This window comes from Schistocerca serialis, chromosome 1, assembly GCF_023864345.2.
Source record: "Schistocerca serialis cubense isolate TAMUIC-IGC-003099 chromosome 1, iqSchSeri2.2, whole genome shotgun sequence".
In the NCBI taxonomy this organism is placed as follows: domain Eukaryota; kingdom Metazoa; phylum Arthropoda; class Insecta; order Orthoptera; family Acrididae; genus Schistocerca; species Schistocerca serialis.
This window is the reverse complement of record NC_064638.1, coordinates 239,589,831-239,602,107: the sequence shown is the minus strand read 5'-3', so window position 1 is coordinate 239,602,107 and position 12,277 is coordinate 239,589,831. Positions and strand designations below refer to the sequence as shown.

Here is a 12,277-nt window from a genome sequence, read left to right as displayed (position 1 = left end):
GTCTCCCTCTACGGTTTTTACCCCCCACACTTAGATTTATATTGGTGATCCCTTGATGCCTCAGAACTTGTTCTACCAACCGATACTTTCTTCTAGTCAAGTTGTGCCACAAATTCCTGTTCTCCCCAATTCTATTCAGTACTTCAAAATTAGTTATGTGATCTATCCATCTAATCTTCAGCACCCTTCTGGAGCACCACATTTTGAAAGTTACTATTCTCTTCTGGTCTAAACTATTTATCGTCCATGTTTCACATCCATACAAATACTTTTAGAAAAGACTTCCTGCACTTAAATCTATACTCGATATTAACACATTTCTCTTCTTCAGAAACGCTTTTTTTGCCATTGCTAGTCTACATTTTATATCCTCTCTAATTCGACAATCATCAATTATTTTGCTCCCCAAATAGCAGAACTCATCTACAACTTTAAGTTTCTCATTTCCTAATCTAATTCCCTCAGAATCACCTAATTTAATTCAACTACATTCCATTATTCTCGTTTTGCTTTTGTTGATGTTCATCTTACATCCTCCTTTTAAGGCACTGTCCATTCCATTCAACTGCTCTTCCACGTCCTTTGCTGTCTCTGACAGAATTACAGTGTCACCAGAAAACCTCACAGTTTTTATTTCTTCTCCATGGATTTTAATTCTTACTCCAAATTTTCCTTTAGTTTCCTTTACTGCTTGCTCAGTATACAGATTGAATAACATTGGGGATAGGCCACAACCTTGTCTCACTGCCTTCACAACTGCAGCTTCCTTTTCATGCCCCTCAAGTATTAAAACTGCCACCTGGTTTCTGTACAAATTGTAAATAGCCTTTCTCTCCCTGTATTTGACCCCTGCCACCTTAAGAATTTGAAAGAGTATTTCAGTCAATATTATCAAAAGCTTTCTCTACGTTTACCCATGCTAAAAACGTAGATTTTCCTTAACTTAACCTATCTTCTGAGGTAAGGCGTAGGGTCAGTATTGCCTCACATCTTCCAACATTTTTACAGAATCCGAACTGATCATCCCAAAGGTCGGCTTCTACCAGTTTTTCCGATCATATGTAGAGATTCGTTAAATACTTTTTGGAGCCATGACTTATAAGCTGATAGTTTGGTAATTTTCACACCTGTCAACACTTGCTTTCTTTGGAATTGGAATTATTATGTTCTTCTTGAAATTTGAGGGCATTTCGCCTGTCTCATACATCTTACTCACCAGATGGTAGAGTTTTGTCATAGGTGGCTCTCCCAAAGCTAATGGAATGTTGTCTGCTCCCAGGACCACGTTTCGACTTAGGTCTTTCAGTGCTCTGTCAAACTCTTCATGCAGTCTCATACCTCCTATTTCACGTTCGTCTACATCCTCTTCCATTTCCATTACACTGCCATCAAGTACGTCGCCCTTGCACAGACCTTCTGTACACTCCTTCCATCTTTCTGCTTTCCCTTCTTTGCTTAGAACTGGTTTTCCATCTGAGCTCTTGATATTCATACAAGTGGTTCTCTTTTCTCCACAGGTCTCTTTAATTTTCCTGTAGACAGTATCTATCTTAACCCTAGTGATATATGCACCTACATCCTCACATTTGTCCTCTAATCATCCCTGCTTAGCCATTTTGCACTTCCTGTTGGTCTCATTTTTGAGACATTTGTATTCCTTTTTGCCTGCTTCATTTACTGCATTTTTATATTTTCTCCTTTCATCAACTGAATTCAGTATCTCTTCTGTTATCCAAGGATTGCTACTAGCCCTCAGCTTTTTACCTACTTGATCCTCTGCTGCCTTCACTATATCATCTCTCAAAGCTACTCATTCTCCTTCTACACTTTTTTTCCCCTGTCCCTTTCAATCGTTTCCTAGTGCTCTCTCTGAAACTCTCTACAACCTCTGGTTCTTTCAGTTTATCCAGGTCCCATCTAATTAAATTCCAACCTCTTTGCTGTTTTTTCAGTTTTAACTACAGTTCAAAACCAGTAGATTGTGGTCAGAGTCTACATATGCCCCTGGGAATGTCTTACAATTTGAAACCTGGTTTCTAAATCTCTGTATTACCATTATATAATCTATCTGAAACCATTTAGTGTCTCCAGGCCACTGTCGCGTATACAACCTCCTTTCATGATTCTTAAAATAAGTGTTAGCTATGATCAAGTTATGCTCTGCACAAAATTCTATCAGGCAGCTTCCTCTCTCATTCCTTTTCCCCATGCCATATTCACCTACTACTTTTCCTTCTCTTCTTTATCCTACTATAGAGTTCCAGTCCCCCCTGATTATTAAATTTTCGTCTCCCTTCACTATCTGAATAATTTCTTTTATGTCATCATACATTTCTTCGATCTCTTCTTCATCTGCGAAGTTAGTAGGCATATAAACTTGAACTACCATACCATGGTGGGTGCGGGCTTCGTGTTTGTCTTGGCTACAATAATGTGTTCGCTACGCTATTCGTAGTAACTGACCCATGCTCCTATTTTTTTATTCATTATTAAACCGGCTCCTGCATTACCCCTATTTGATTTTGTATTTATAATCCCGTATTCACCTGACCAGAAGTCCTGTTCCTCCTGCCATCGGGCTTCACTAACTTCCACTATGTCTAACCTTACCCTATCCATTTCCCTTTTTTAAATTTTCTAACCTACCTGTGTGATTAAGGGATCTGTCATTCCAGGCTCCGATCCATGGAACGCCAGTTTTCTTTCTCCTGATAACAACATCCTCCTGAATAGTCCCCACCCAGAGATCTAAATGGGGGACTATTTTACCTCCGGAATATTTTACCCAAGAGGACACCATCGTCATTTTACCATACAGTAAAGCCGCATGCCCTTGGGAAAACTTATGGCTGTAGTTTACCCTTGCTTTCAGCCATTTGCAGTACCAGCACAGCAAGGCCATTTTGATTAATGTTACAAGGCCAAATCAGTCAATCATCTAGACTGTTGTCCCTCTTCAGGAACCACACGTTTGTCTGACCTCTCAATAGATTCCTCTCCGTCGTGGTTGCACCTACAGTATGGCTATATGTATCACTGAGGCACGCTAGCCTCCCCATCAACGATAAGGTCTATGGTTCATGGGGAGCCTTTAACTCTTATCACAGCTCTAATGCCATAAGCTGCACAATAATATTAATAACCGCCCATATCATGTCAGTTGACACCGTGTCGAAAGCTTCGCAGTTACGTAGAATTTGTGACGTCCAGTGTGAACTGTAGCTCACGGTGCCACTATCGAAAGCCGCAAGCCGGGACGCCACATTAGTTCCATGTGTGAACCTAACTTTAGTTCTGATAGGCCTTTCGATAAAAGTTTATTCTTATTTGATGTGATTGTTATGTCTACTCTTTGTATGATATCTGGTTAGTATGACTGGAAACTATATAGCCCCAGTTGCTGATAGCAAAGTTCTTCTAGTAACTAAGTGTAGGAGAGTCTTGGAGGCTATCCCTCGGGAAAAGACGTATTCTTGGAACTAAGGTCTTTGTTTTTGTATACGCTACAGCTGTTACGCTTGTTTACTAACAAGTTGTACTAGTAGACAACAAAACGAAAGGCCAGTAATGTGAAAATAAAACAAGAAAAGAATAATAGTAATTGTTAATGCGCCACAGTGGCACGTTGTTTGTAGCTAAATAGCTTACTGAGGGATGATGTATCCTCTTTACAGCAGTGTTTGAAACTTATATTTGCATTAATTTCTGAAACTAACAGCGGAAATAAATGAAACGAAGGCGACGCAGTCCATCAGAGGAACGCCCGTCCTGTAGTTATGATCGAAGACATAGTGATTATCATGAAAGGAAAAATGATAACACGAACAATGTTTCAGACAGCTTCAGTTTTGTTTCCCATCGTTCCTTGTTGGACAGAATTTTCTTTAGCGACTCGGAGTACTCGTATAAAGAAGACTTCTGGAATTTCCTAAAGAAGTATGAAAATGTTGAACGCAGAAGTAAACAGAAAATGAGTGGGAACACAGAGCAAGTAGGTACGTTTTGGACGAAAATATGTTTTTCCGTTTGTTGATCTGTATATCAGGTTGATTGCTTAGATGTGTACGTTGATTGTATCCTTCGCCTCGTCACTCTTACTGACTGACGTATGGGTTCACTACAAAATATTAAACAGTTCAATGTAATAATCACAACCCTAATACAAAATAACAAATGCTGTGTTGTCTGATAACTATCCATTTTGTGCATTTGATCCCCCAAGAAAAATAATTTACTGCTGAGCTGTAAATAGTATTATATTCCATTTGTTGAGTTAGTTGTTTAATCACCCATATGTCATGTTACAATGATATTCGACATGTCAGTTAAAATTACAGCAATGAAACATAGTTACAAGTCAATGCACATAATTACGTACAGTCTTAGTTTCCCTAGGACTTATGCATTGTCAGAAGTGTACTGCAAAATATACATACTTGCAAACAAAGTAGCTGATGATGTCAAACAGATGTTATACTGTTCATTCATATCTCATTTAATCACTGGTTATTGCTTATATTGCACACATGTCTGTCTTAATAAATACCAATCAATATTGCTTTATAGCTACTACAGATGTTGGAAGATTGTATTATCCACTGCAATCTGAACTCCAGTAGCATGCAATATAATGTAGGAGTATATCAAGGAATGATGGAATGGATATATAAAACATTTCCATGTATGCCTGCTCTGTTTTAGTTACATAAACCAGAAGTTGGTCTTTCACCCGTCACCTTTGATGAATAAAATCAGCAAGATGACTCTCACCCCTATCTCGAGCTTATACAATGTAGCTACCATGACGTCACTCATTACATGTTCAAAGGCAAATATTAACTCAAAAGTCAAGCATATGAAATTGTCAACATTCAATACAACCAGAAAATGCAAAAACGAAAACTATTTGTATTGTAAAATTTGCTTGAACTATATAGCTAAAACGAAGACGACGATACCATTAACCCATAGACAACTCAAAAACCTAGTATCACAAATTTCACTTGACATTCAAATCTCAAACAAAGCCCTCAGTACCCAGAAGCCAACACCCAACCCAATAACCTGGTACTGCAAATTGCGCTTGACCTATAGAGCTCATAGAAAGCTCTCAGTACCGTGAACATACAAACGACTTGAAAACCCCATACTGTAAGTTTTACTTGTCATGTATGGCAGCTAAAATGAACCTCACACAACCAAAAATAACACATACAGATCATCAAATCTGTTATCAAAACCTTCATTTACCCTATCTATCTAAAATGAAATCCAGGTTCAGCAAACAAAAACTCGTCACATAATATTAAAAATATATCCTAACAAACAATGGTGAACCAATATCCTCAATACCTACCAACCACAGCCCAGAACAATTACTAAACATTAAAACCCTGAAATGAAAACTTGCTTCGTCATGACTATCAGTATACACAAAGAACTGTAAACATATACACACATAGGACACTTATTATTATAAAAAACAAAGAAAACCACAAAAAATAGCTACCATACAAAGGTACTGTAGCATAATTTGGTCTAACACACACACACACACACACACACACACACACACACACACACTAACACACACACGAACGAAAAAGAAAAAAAATCATCTGCAGTTGGTCCAAATTACTGTAGGAACTTAATATATGTTATTTTATGTTATTATTATATATTACTGTGCTATTATTATATATAATGCATAGGGTACAGCATATCTGTGCCCATTGGAACAAGCAATGACCTACTTGTAAATTTCTGTGTCATATCAATGACTGACAGAAAAAGGAAAATAATGCTAAATCTGTGACAACATGAACCATATAGCACCAACAGTTCTTAACACAAACATGACTCCATCAGCCACAATACGCAAAATCAAAATAACTCACTAGCAAATCCATATAAACTCTTCCAATAACAGCCTGACACACCCATCTCACAACAGCTAATGACTCACTGACAAACAACTTCAAAATATAAACATCCAATACAAGAGAGCACCACCAAATCCTACAATACACCATCTTCGAACATGGCCAGAATCAGAAACACAACACCACCATGACTTCACACTGTACAACAAAGTTACATAACTGCTCAAAGCAAATGGGTGGAACCACAACTTTCAGTTGACCCCATAGTAGTTATGAGATATACTGTAACTGTATTGTGAAGTTTGTTGGTTTCAAATGCCTCTTTGATCTCACTGAGCAATTAATTATACTGTTTCAGTTTCTCGAAGAAAATACTATTTAGAGTTTTCATTTAGTCATTCTTAATAATTTCACTCTTGTTCCATGACAGTGAATAGTTCTATCAGTGAATTAATATTTTCCTTAAATCTGCATAAAAAATTGGTAAATACACTCAGATGGTGGAATTAGCTTTGCCAAATATTTTTACTATGAGTCTGTGTGTTGTGTTTAGCTAGTAGGCGTACTCTTTTTTATTGTTTGAAAATTGTGTCCATTTGACATTTGAACCCAAAAAAACAAATCTGTAACTAAGAACTGGGTGTACGTAGAAATAGTACACTGAGGTACAAAAGTCATGGGATATCGATTTGGACATATACCAATGACGATAGTATCGCATACTAACGCAGACAAACGTGTGGTTCCTGAAGAGGGGCAGCAGCCTTTTCAGTAGTTGCAAGGGCAACAGTCTGGATGATTGACTGATCTGGCCTTGTAACAATAATCAAAATGGCCTGGCTGTGCTGGTACTGCGAACGACTGAAAGCAAGGGGAAACTACGGCCATAATTTTTCCCGAGGGTATGCAGCTTTACTGTATGATTAAATGATGATGGCGTCCTCTTGGGTAAAATATTCCGGAGGTAAAATAGTCCCCCATTCGGATCTCCGGGCGGGGACTACTCAAGAGGATGTCGTTATCAGAAAAAAAAAAAAAAACTGGTGTTCTACCGATCGGAGCGTGGAATGTCAGATCCCTTAATCGGGCAGGTAGGTTAGAAAATTTAAAAAGGGAAATGGATAGGTTAAAGTTAGATATAATGGGAATTAGTGAAGTTCGGTGGCAGGAGGAACAAGACTTCTGGTCAGGTGACTATAGGGTTATAAACACAAAATCAAGTAGGGGTAATGCAGGAGTAGGTTTAATAATAAATAGGAAAATAGGAATGCGGGTAAGCTACTACAAACAGCATAGTGAACACATTATTGTGGCCAAGATAGATACAAAGCCCACACCTACTACAGTAGTACAAGTTTATATGCCAACTAGCTCTGCAGATGACGAAGAAATTGAAGAAATGTATGATGAAATAAAAGAAATTGTTCAGATAGTGAAGGGTGACGAAAATATAATAGTCATGGGTGACTGGAATTCGGTAGTAGGAAAAGGGAGAGAAGGAAACGTAGTAGGTGAATATGGATTGGGGCTAAGAAATGAAAGAGGAAGCCGCCTGATAGAATTTTGCACAGAGCACAACTTAATCATAGCTAACACATGGTTCAAGAATCATAAAAGGAGGCTGTATACATGGAAGAAGCCTGGAGATACTGACAGGTTTCAGATAGATTATATAATAATAAGACAGAGATTTAGGAACTAGGTTTTAAATTGTAAGATATTTCCAGTGGCAGATGTGGACTCTGACCACACTCTATTGGTTATGACCTGTAGATTAAAACTGAAGAAACTGCAAAAAGGTGGGAATTTAAGGAGATGGGACCTGGATAAACTGAAAGAACCAGAGGTTGTACAGAGTTTCAGGGAGAGCATAAAGGAACAATTGACAGGAATGGAGGAGAGAAATATAGTAGAAGAAGAATGGGTAGCTTTGAGGGATGAAGTAGTGAATGCAGCAGAGGATCAAGTAGGTAAAAAGATGAGGTCTAGTAGAAATCCTTGGGGAACAGAAGAAATATTGAATTTAATTGATGAAAAGAGAAAATATAAAAATGTAGTAAATGAAGCAGGCAAAAAGGAATACAAACGTCTCAAAAATGAGATCGACAGGAAGTGCAAAATGGCTAAGCAGGGATGGCTAGAGGACAAATGTAAGGATGTAGAGGCTTATCTAACTAGGGGTAAGATAGATACTGCCTACAGGAAAATTAAAGAGACCTTTGGAGATAAGAGATTGTATGAACATCAAGAGCTCAGATGGAAACCCAGTTCTAAGCAAAGAGGGGAAAGTAGAAAGGTGGAAGGAGTATGTAGAGGGTCTATACAAGGGCGATGTACTTGAGGACAATATTATGGAAATGGAAGAGGATGTAGATGAAGATGAAATGGGACATACGATACTGCGTGAAGAGTTTGACAGAGCACTGAAAGACCTAAGTCGAAACAAGGCCCCCTGAGTAGACAACATTCCATTGGAACTACTGATGGCCTTGGGAGAGCCAGTCCTGACAAAACTCTACCATCTGGTGAGCAAGATGTATGAAACAGGTGAAATATCCTCAGACTTCAAAAAGGATTTAATAATTCCAAACCCAAAGAGAGCAGGTGTCGACAGATGTGAAAATTACTGAACTATCAGTTTAATAAGTCACAGCTGCAAAATACTAACGCGAATTCTTTACAGACGAATGGAAAAACTAGTAGAAGCCGACCTCGGGGAAGATCAGTTTGGATTCCGTAGAAATGTTGGAACACGTGAGGCAATACTGACCCTACGACTTATCTTAGAAGCTAGATTAAGGAAGGGCAAACCTACGTTTCTAGCATTTGTAGACTTAGAGAACGCTTTTGACAATGTTGACTGGAATACTCTCTTTCAAATTCTGGAGGTGGCAGGGGTAACATACAGGGAGCGAAAGGCTATTTACAATTTGTACAGAAACCAGATGGCAGTTATAAGAGTCGTGGGGCATGAAAGGGAAGCAGTGGTTGAGAAGGGAGTGAGACACAGTTGTAGTCTCTCCCCGATGTTATTCAATCTGTATATTGAGCAAGCAGTGAAAGAAACAAAAGAAAAATTTGGAGTAGGTATTAAAATCCATGGAGAAGAAATAAAAACTTTGAGGTTCGCCGATGACATTGTAATTCTGTCAGAGACAGCAAAGGACGTGGAAGAGCAGTTGAACGGAATGGACAGTGTCTTGAAAGGAGGATATAAGATGAACATCAACAAAAGCAAAACAAGGATAATGGAATGTAGTCGAATTAAATCGGGTGATGCTGAGGGAATTAGATTAGGAAATGAGACACTTAAAGTAGTAACGGAGTTTTGCTATTTGGGGAGCAAAATAACTGATGATGGTCGAAGTAGAGAGGATATAAAATGTAGACTGGCAATGGCAAGGAAAGCGTTTCTGAAGAAGAGAAATTTGTTAACATCGAGTATAGATTTAAGTGTCAGGAAGTCATTTCTGAAAGTATTTGTATGGAGTGTAGCCATGTATGGAAGTGAAACATGGACGATAAATAGTTTGGACAAGAAGAGAATAGAAGCTTTCGAAATGTGGTGCTACAGAAGTATGCTGAAGATTAAATGGGTAGATCACATAACTAATGAGGAAGTATTGAATAGGATTGGGGAGAAGAGAAGTTTGTGGCACAACTTGACCAGAAGAAGGGATCGGTTGGTAGGACATGTTCTGAGGCATCAAGGGACCACCAATTTAGTATTGGAGGGCAGCGTGGAGTGTAAAAATCGTAGAGGGAGACCAAGAGATGAATACACTAAGCAGATTCAGAAGGATGTAGGTTGCAGTAGGTACTGGGAGATGAAGAAGCTTGCACAGGATAGAGTAGCATGGAGACCTGCATCAAACCAGTCTTAGGGCTGAAGACCATAACAACAACAACAACACAAGGTTAAAATGGCAGAGCTGTCATTTGCGCTCATATGATTCATGTGAAAAGGTTTCCAACATGATGATGGGCACAAAACAAGAATTAACAGACTTTGAATGCGGAGTGCTAGCTGGAGCTAGACGCATGGGACATTTCGTTTTGGAAATTGTTGGGGAATTCGCTATTCCAAGATCCACAGTGTCAAGAGAAAACCAAATGTCAGGAGTTACTTCTCACCATGGACAATACGGTGGTGTTTGCGTAAACTTGTCAATGCTAACAGACATCCAACAATGCATGAAATAACCACATGTAGCATTTGAACATACCTGTTTGGACAGCGCAACAAAATTTGGCATTAATGGGCTACAGCAGCAGACTGACGTGAGTGCCTTTGCTAACAGCACAACATAACCTGCAGCATCTCTCCTGGGCTCATAACGATGTCAGTTGGAGTCTAGATGACAGAAAAATCATGGTGTGGCCAGATGAGTCCTGATTTCCACTGAGTTTGTGTGTGGTGCAGATCCATGAAGCCATGGATCCAAGTTGTCAACAAGGCACTATGCAAGCTGGTGGTGACTCCATAATGGTGTGGTCTGTGTACATGGAGTGGACTGGGTTCTCTGGTCCAGCTGAACCTATCATTAACCAGAAATGGTAATGTTCAGCTACTTGGAGACCATTTGCAGCCATTGATGGACATCATGTTCATAAACAAAAATGCGTCACGTCACTGGGCCACAGTTATTTGTGGAGGGCTGAAGAACATTCTTTACCGTTCAAGCGAATGATTTGGCCACACAGATTTCCCAACATGAATCCCACAGAACATTTATGGAACATAATCAAGAAGTCTGTTCACGCACAAAATCCTGCACCAAGAAGTCTGTTCATGCACAAAATCCTGCACCGGCAACACTTTCACAATTATTGATGGCTGCAGAGGCAGCAAGACTCAGTATTTCTGCAATGGACTTTCAACAACTTGTTGAGTCCATGCTGCATAGAGTTGCTGCACTGTGCTGGTCAAAAGGATGTCTGACGCAATATTGAGAGGTATCCCTTGATTTCTTTCACTTCAGTGTATGTAAGTACAAGGGACATGTAGCTACACACTGATAACAGGACTCTGATAGCATAAGGTTCTGATGACATTCTGTTTATTATTATCATCATCTTTCTGTACTCATTCCACTTCAAGTGGTAGGCCTACTTAGTATCCATCCTTAAAAGATTTTTTGTTTATCACTCAGTTTATTGGTATAACAGTCTGTGTTTAAGATGACATCTTAATTTTTCTCTTCAAGCTGCAACTTATGTTTTTTCTTGTATGTATTTTCAGTAGTAGTTTATTGCATATTGATCACTAACAATTATTTCTGAGATTTTAGTTGCCTTTCATTGTCAGGAGATTTTGTGTGTTACCTGTGTTTTCTTTTTATTTGATGAAATACAACACCTTAAGAAGACTGGGACCATCTGAAGCATTTGATACTACTTCAACAATTCACATCCGAACTCTCAACTTTTAGCATAAGCTAGATATGTAACTATGTTACAGATCAGTTTGTTACCACATCTAAAGTTTCATCAACTCACAGCCAAACTGGCACCTTCAGACCTAATGTAGACTTTGGGCTGTTCTGCAGATCATTCTACCATCACAGCCTACATCCAACCAATTAATACTGACACAAAACAAATAATGTCAGTGTTCTGTTCTCTTTCTGTTTGTTCACATATAATCCCACATGCCATCTCTACATTGTAGGCTGAAGCCTGTGTCTGGCATTGGTAGGTTCGGTTGAGTTAAAGATTATTCCTCAGGAATGATAACATTTTTGGATCAACCATATTTAGCAATACCATCCATGTGCTTTGACCTGTACTGTGTCTGTGTTATGTTGTGTAATCTCATGGTGGCACAGTGTATTGAGACTGTATTGATGACATTATTATTGCTAACTGCTAGATTGTTAGATTTATGTGTATACTCACTTTGGTTGGTAATTATGGCTTTATGATTTGTTTTTAACTGTATTAAGTGTGGTATACACGTTTACATGCATAATTGTGTGTTTCCTGTATATATAAATTAGTGTTAATTAAGGTTGTTTTTTTTTCTTTCTTTCTTTATTTATTTTTTATTTTTTTAATGCATTGTGTTGTTAGTTGTGGTAATTATGTTGGACTGTGATTGATAGGCATTGTGGAGTTTGTTTTATGTCCACTATTGAGATTAGGTTTTCGATTTTAGTTATTTGAGCTAGCTTTACTTTTGTGGTACCATACCGCGGACTCCACTTTAGCTCTGTGGTTCAAGTGAAGTGTTAGATACTGGATTTGTCAAATTCTGTGTGGTCTTATGATATCATGGATTTTGCTTGAGCTTTATAGGTCAAATAAAATTTCTGGTACCAGGTTCTGGTACTATGTGTGGGTTTGTGTGTCATGAAATTTGTTTGAGCTATATAAGCCAAGGACTGTTTCTCATG

At 38.6% G+C, this 12,277-nt stretch overlaps 1 protein-coding gene across 2 annotated transcripts in view; it reads left to right on the top strand.

Annotated features, from left to right (window-relative positions):
* The first annotated feature begins 3,430 nt into the window (after positions 1–3,430).
* LOC126466679 (probable ATP-dependent RNA helicase DHX34) overlaps positions 3,431–12,277 on the top strand; it is a 179,030-nt gene continuing 170,183 nt past the window's right edge. Inside the window, exon 1 of one of the 2 annotated variants that reach the window (XM_050096401.1) lies at positions 3,431–3,995. In XM_050096401.1, coding sequence (XP_049952358.1) covers positions 3,728–3,995 — 268 coding nt within the window. In that variant the 5' untranslated portion in view covers positions 3,431–3,727. The remainder of the gene's footprint in view (positions 3,996–12,277) is intronic. The other variant, XM_050096402.1, reaches the window with a different exon arrangement.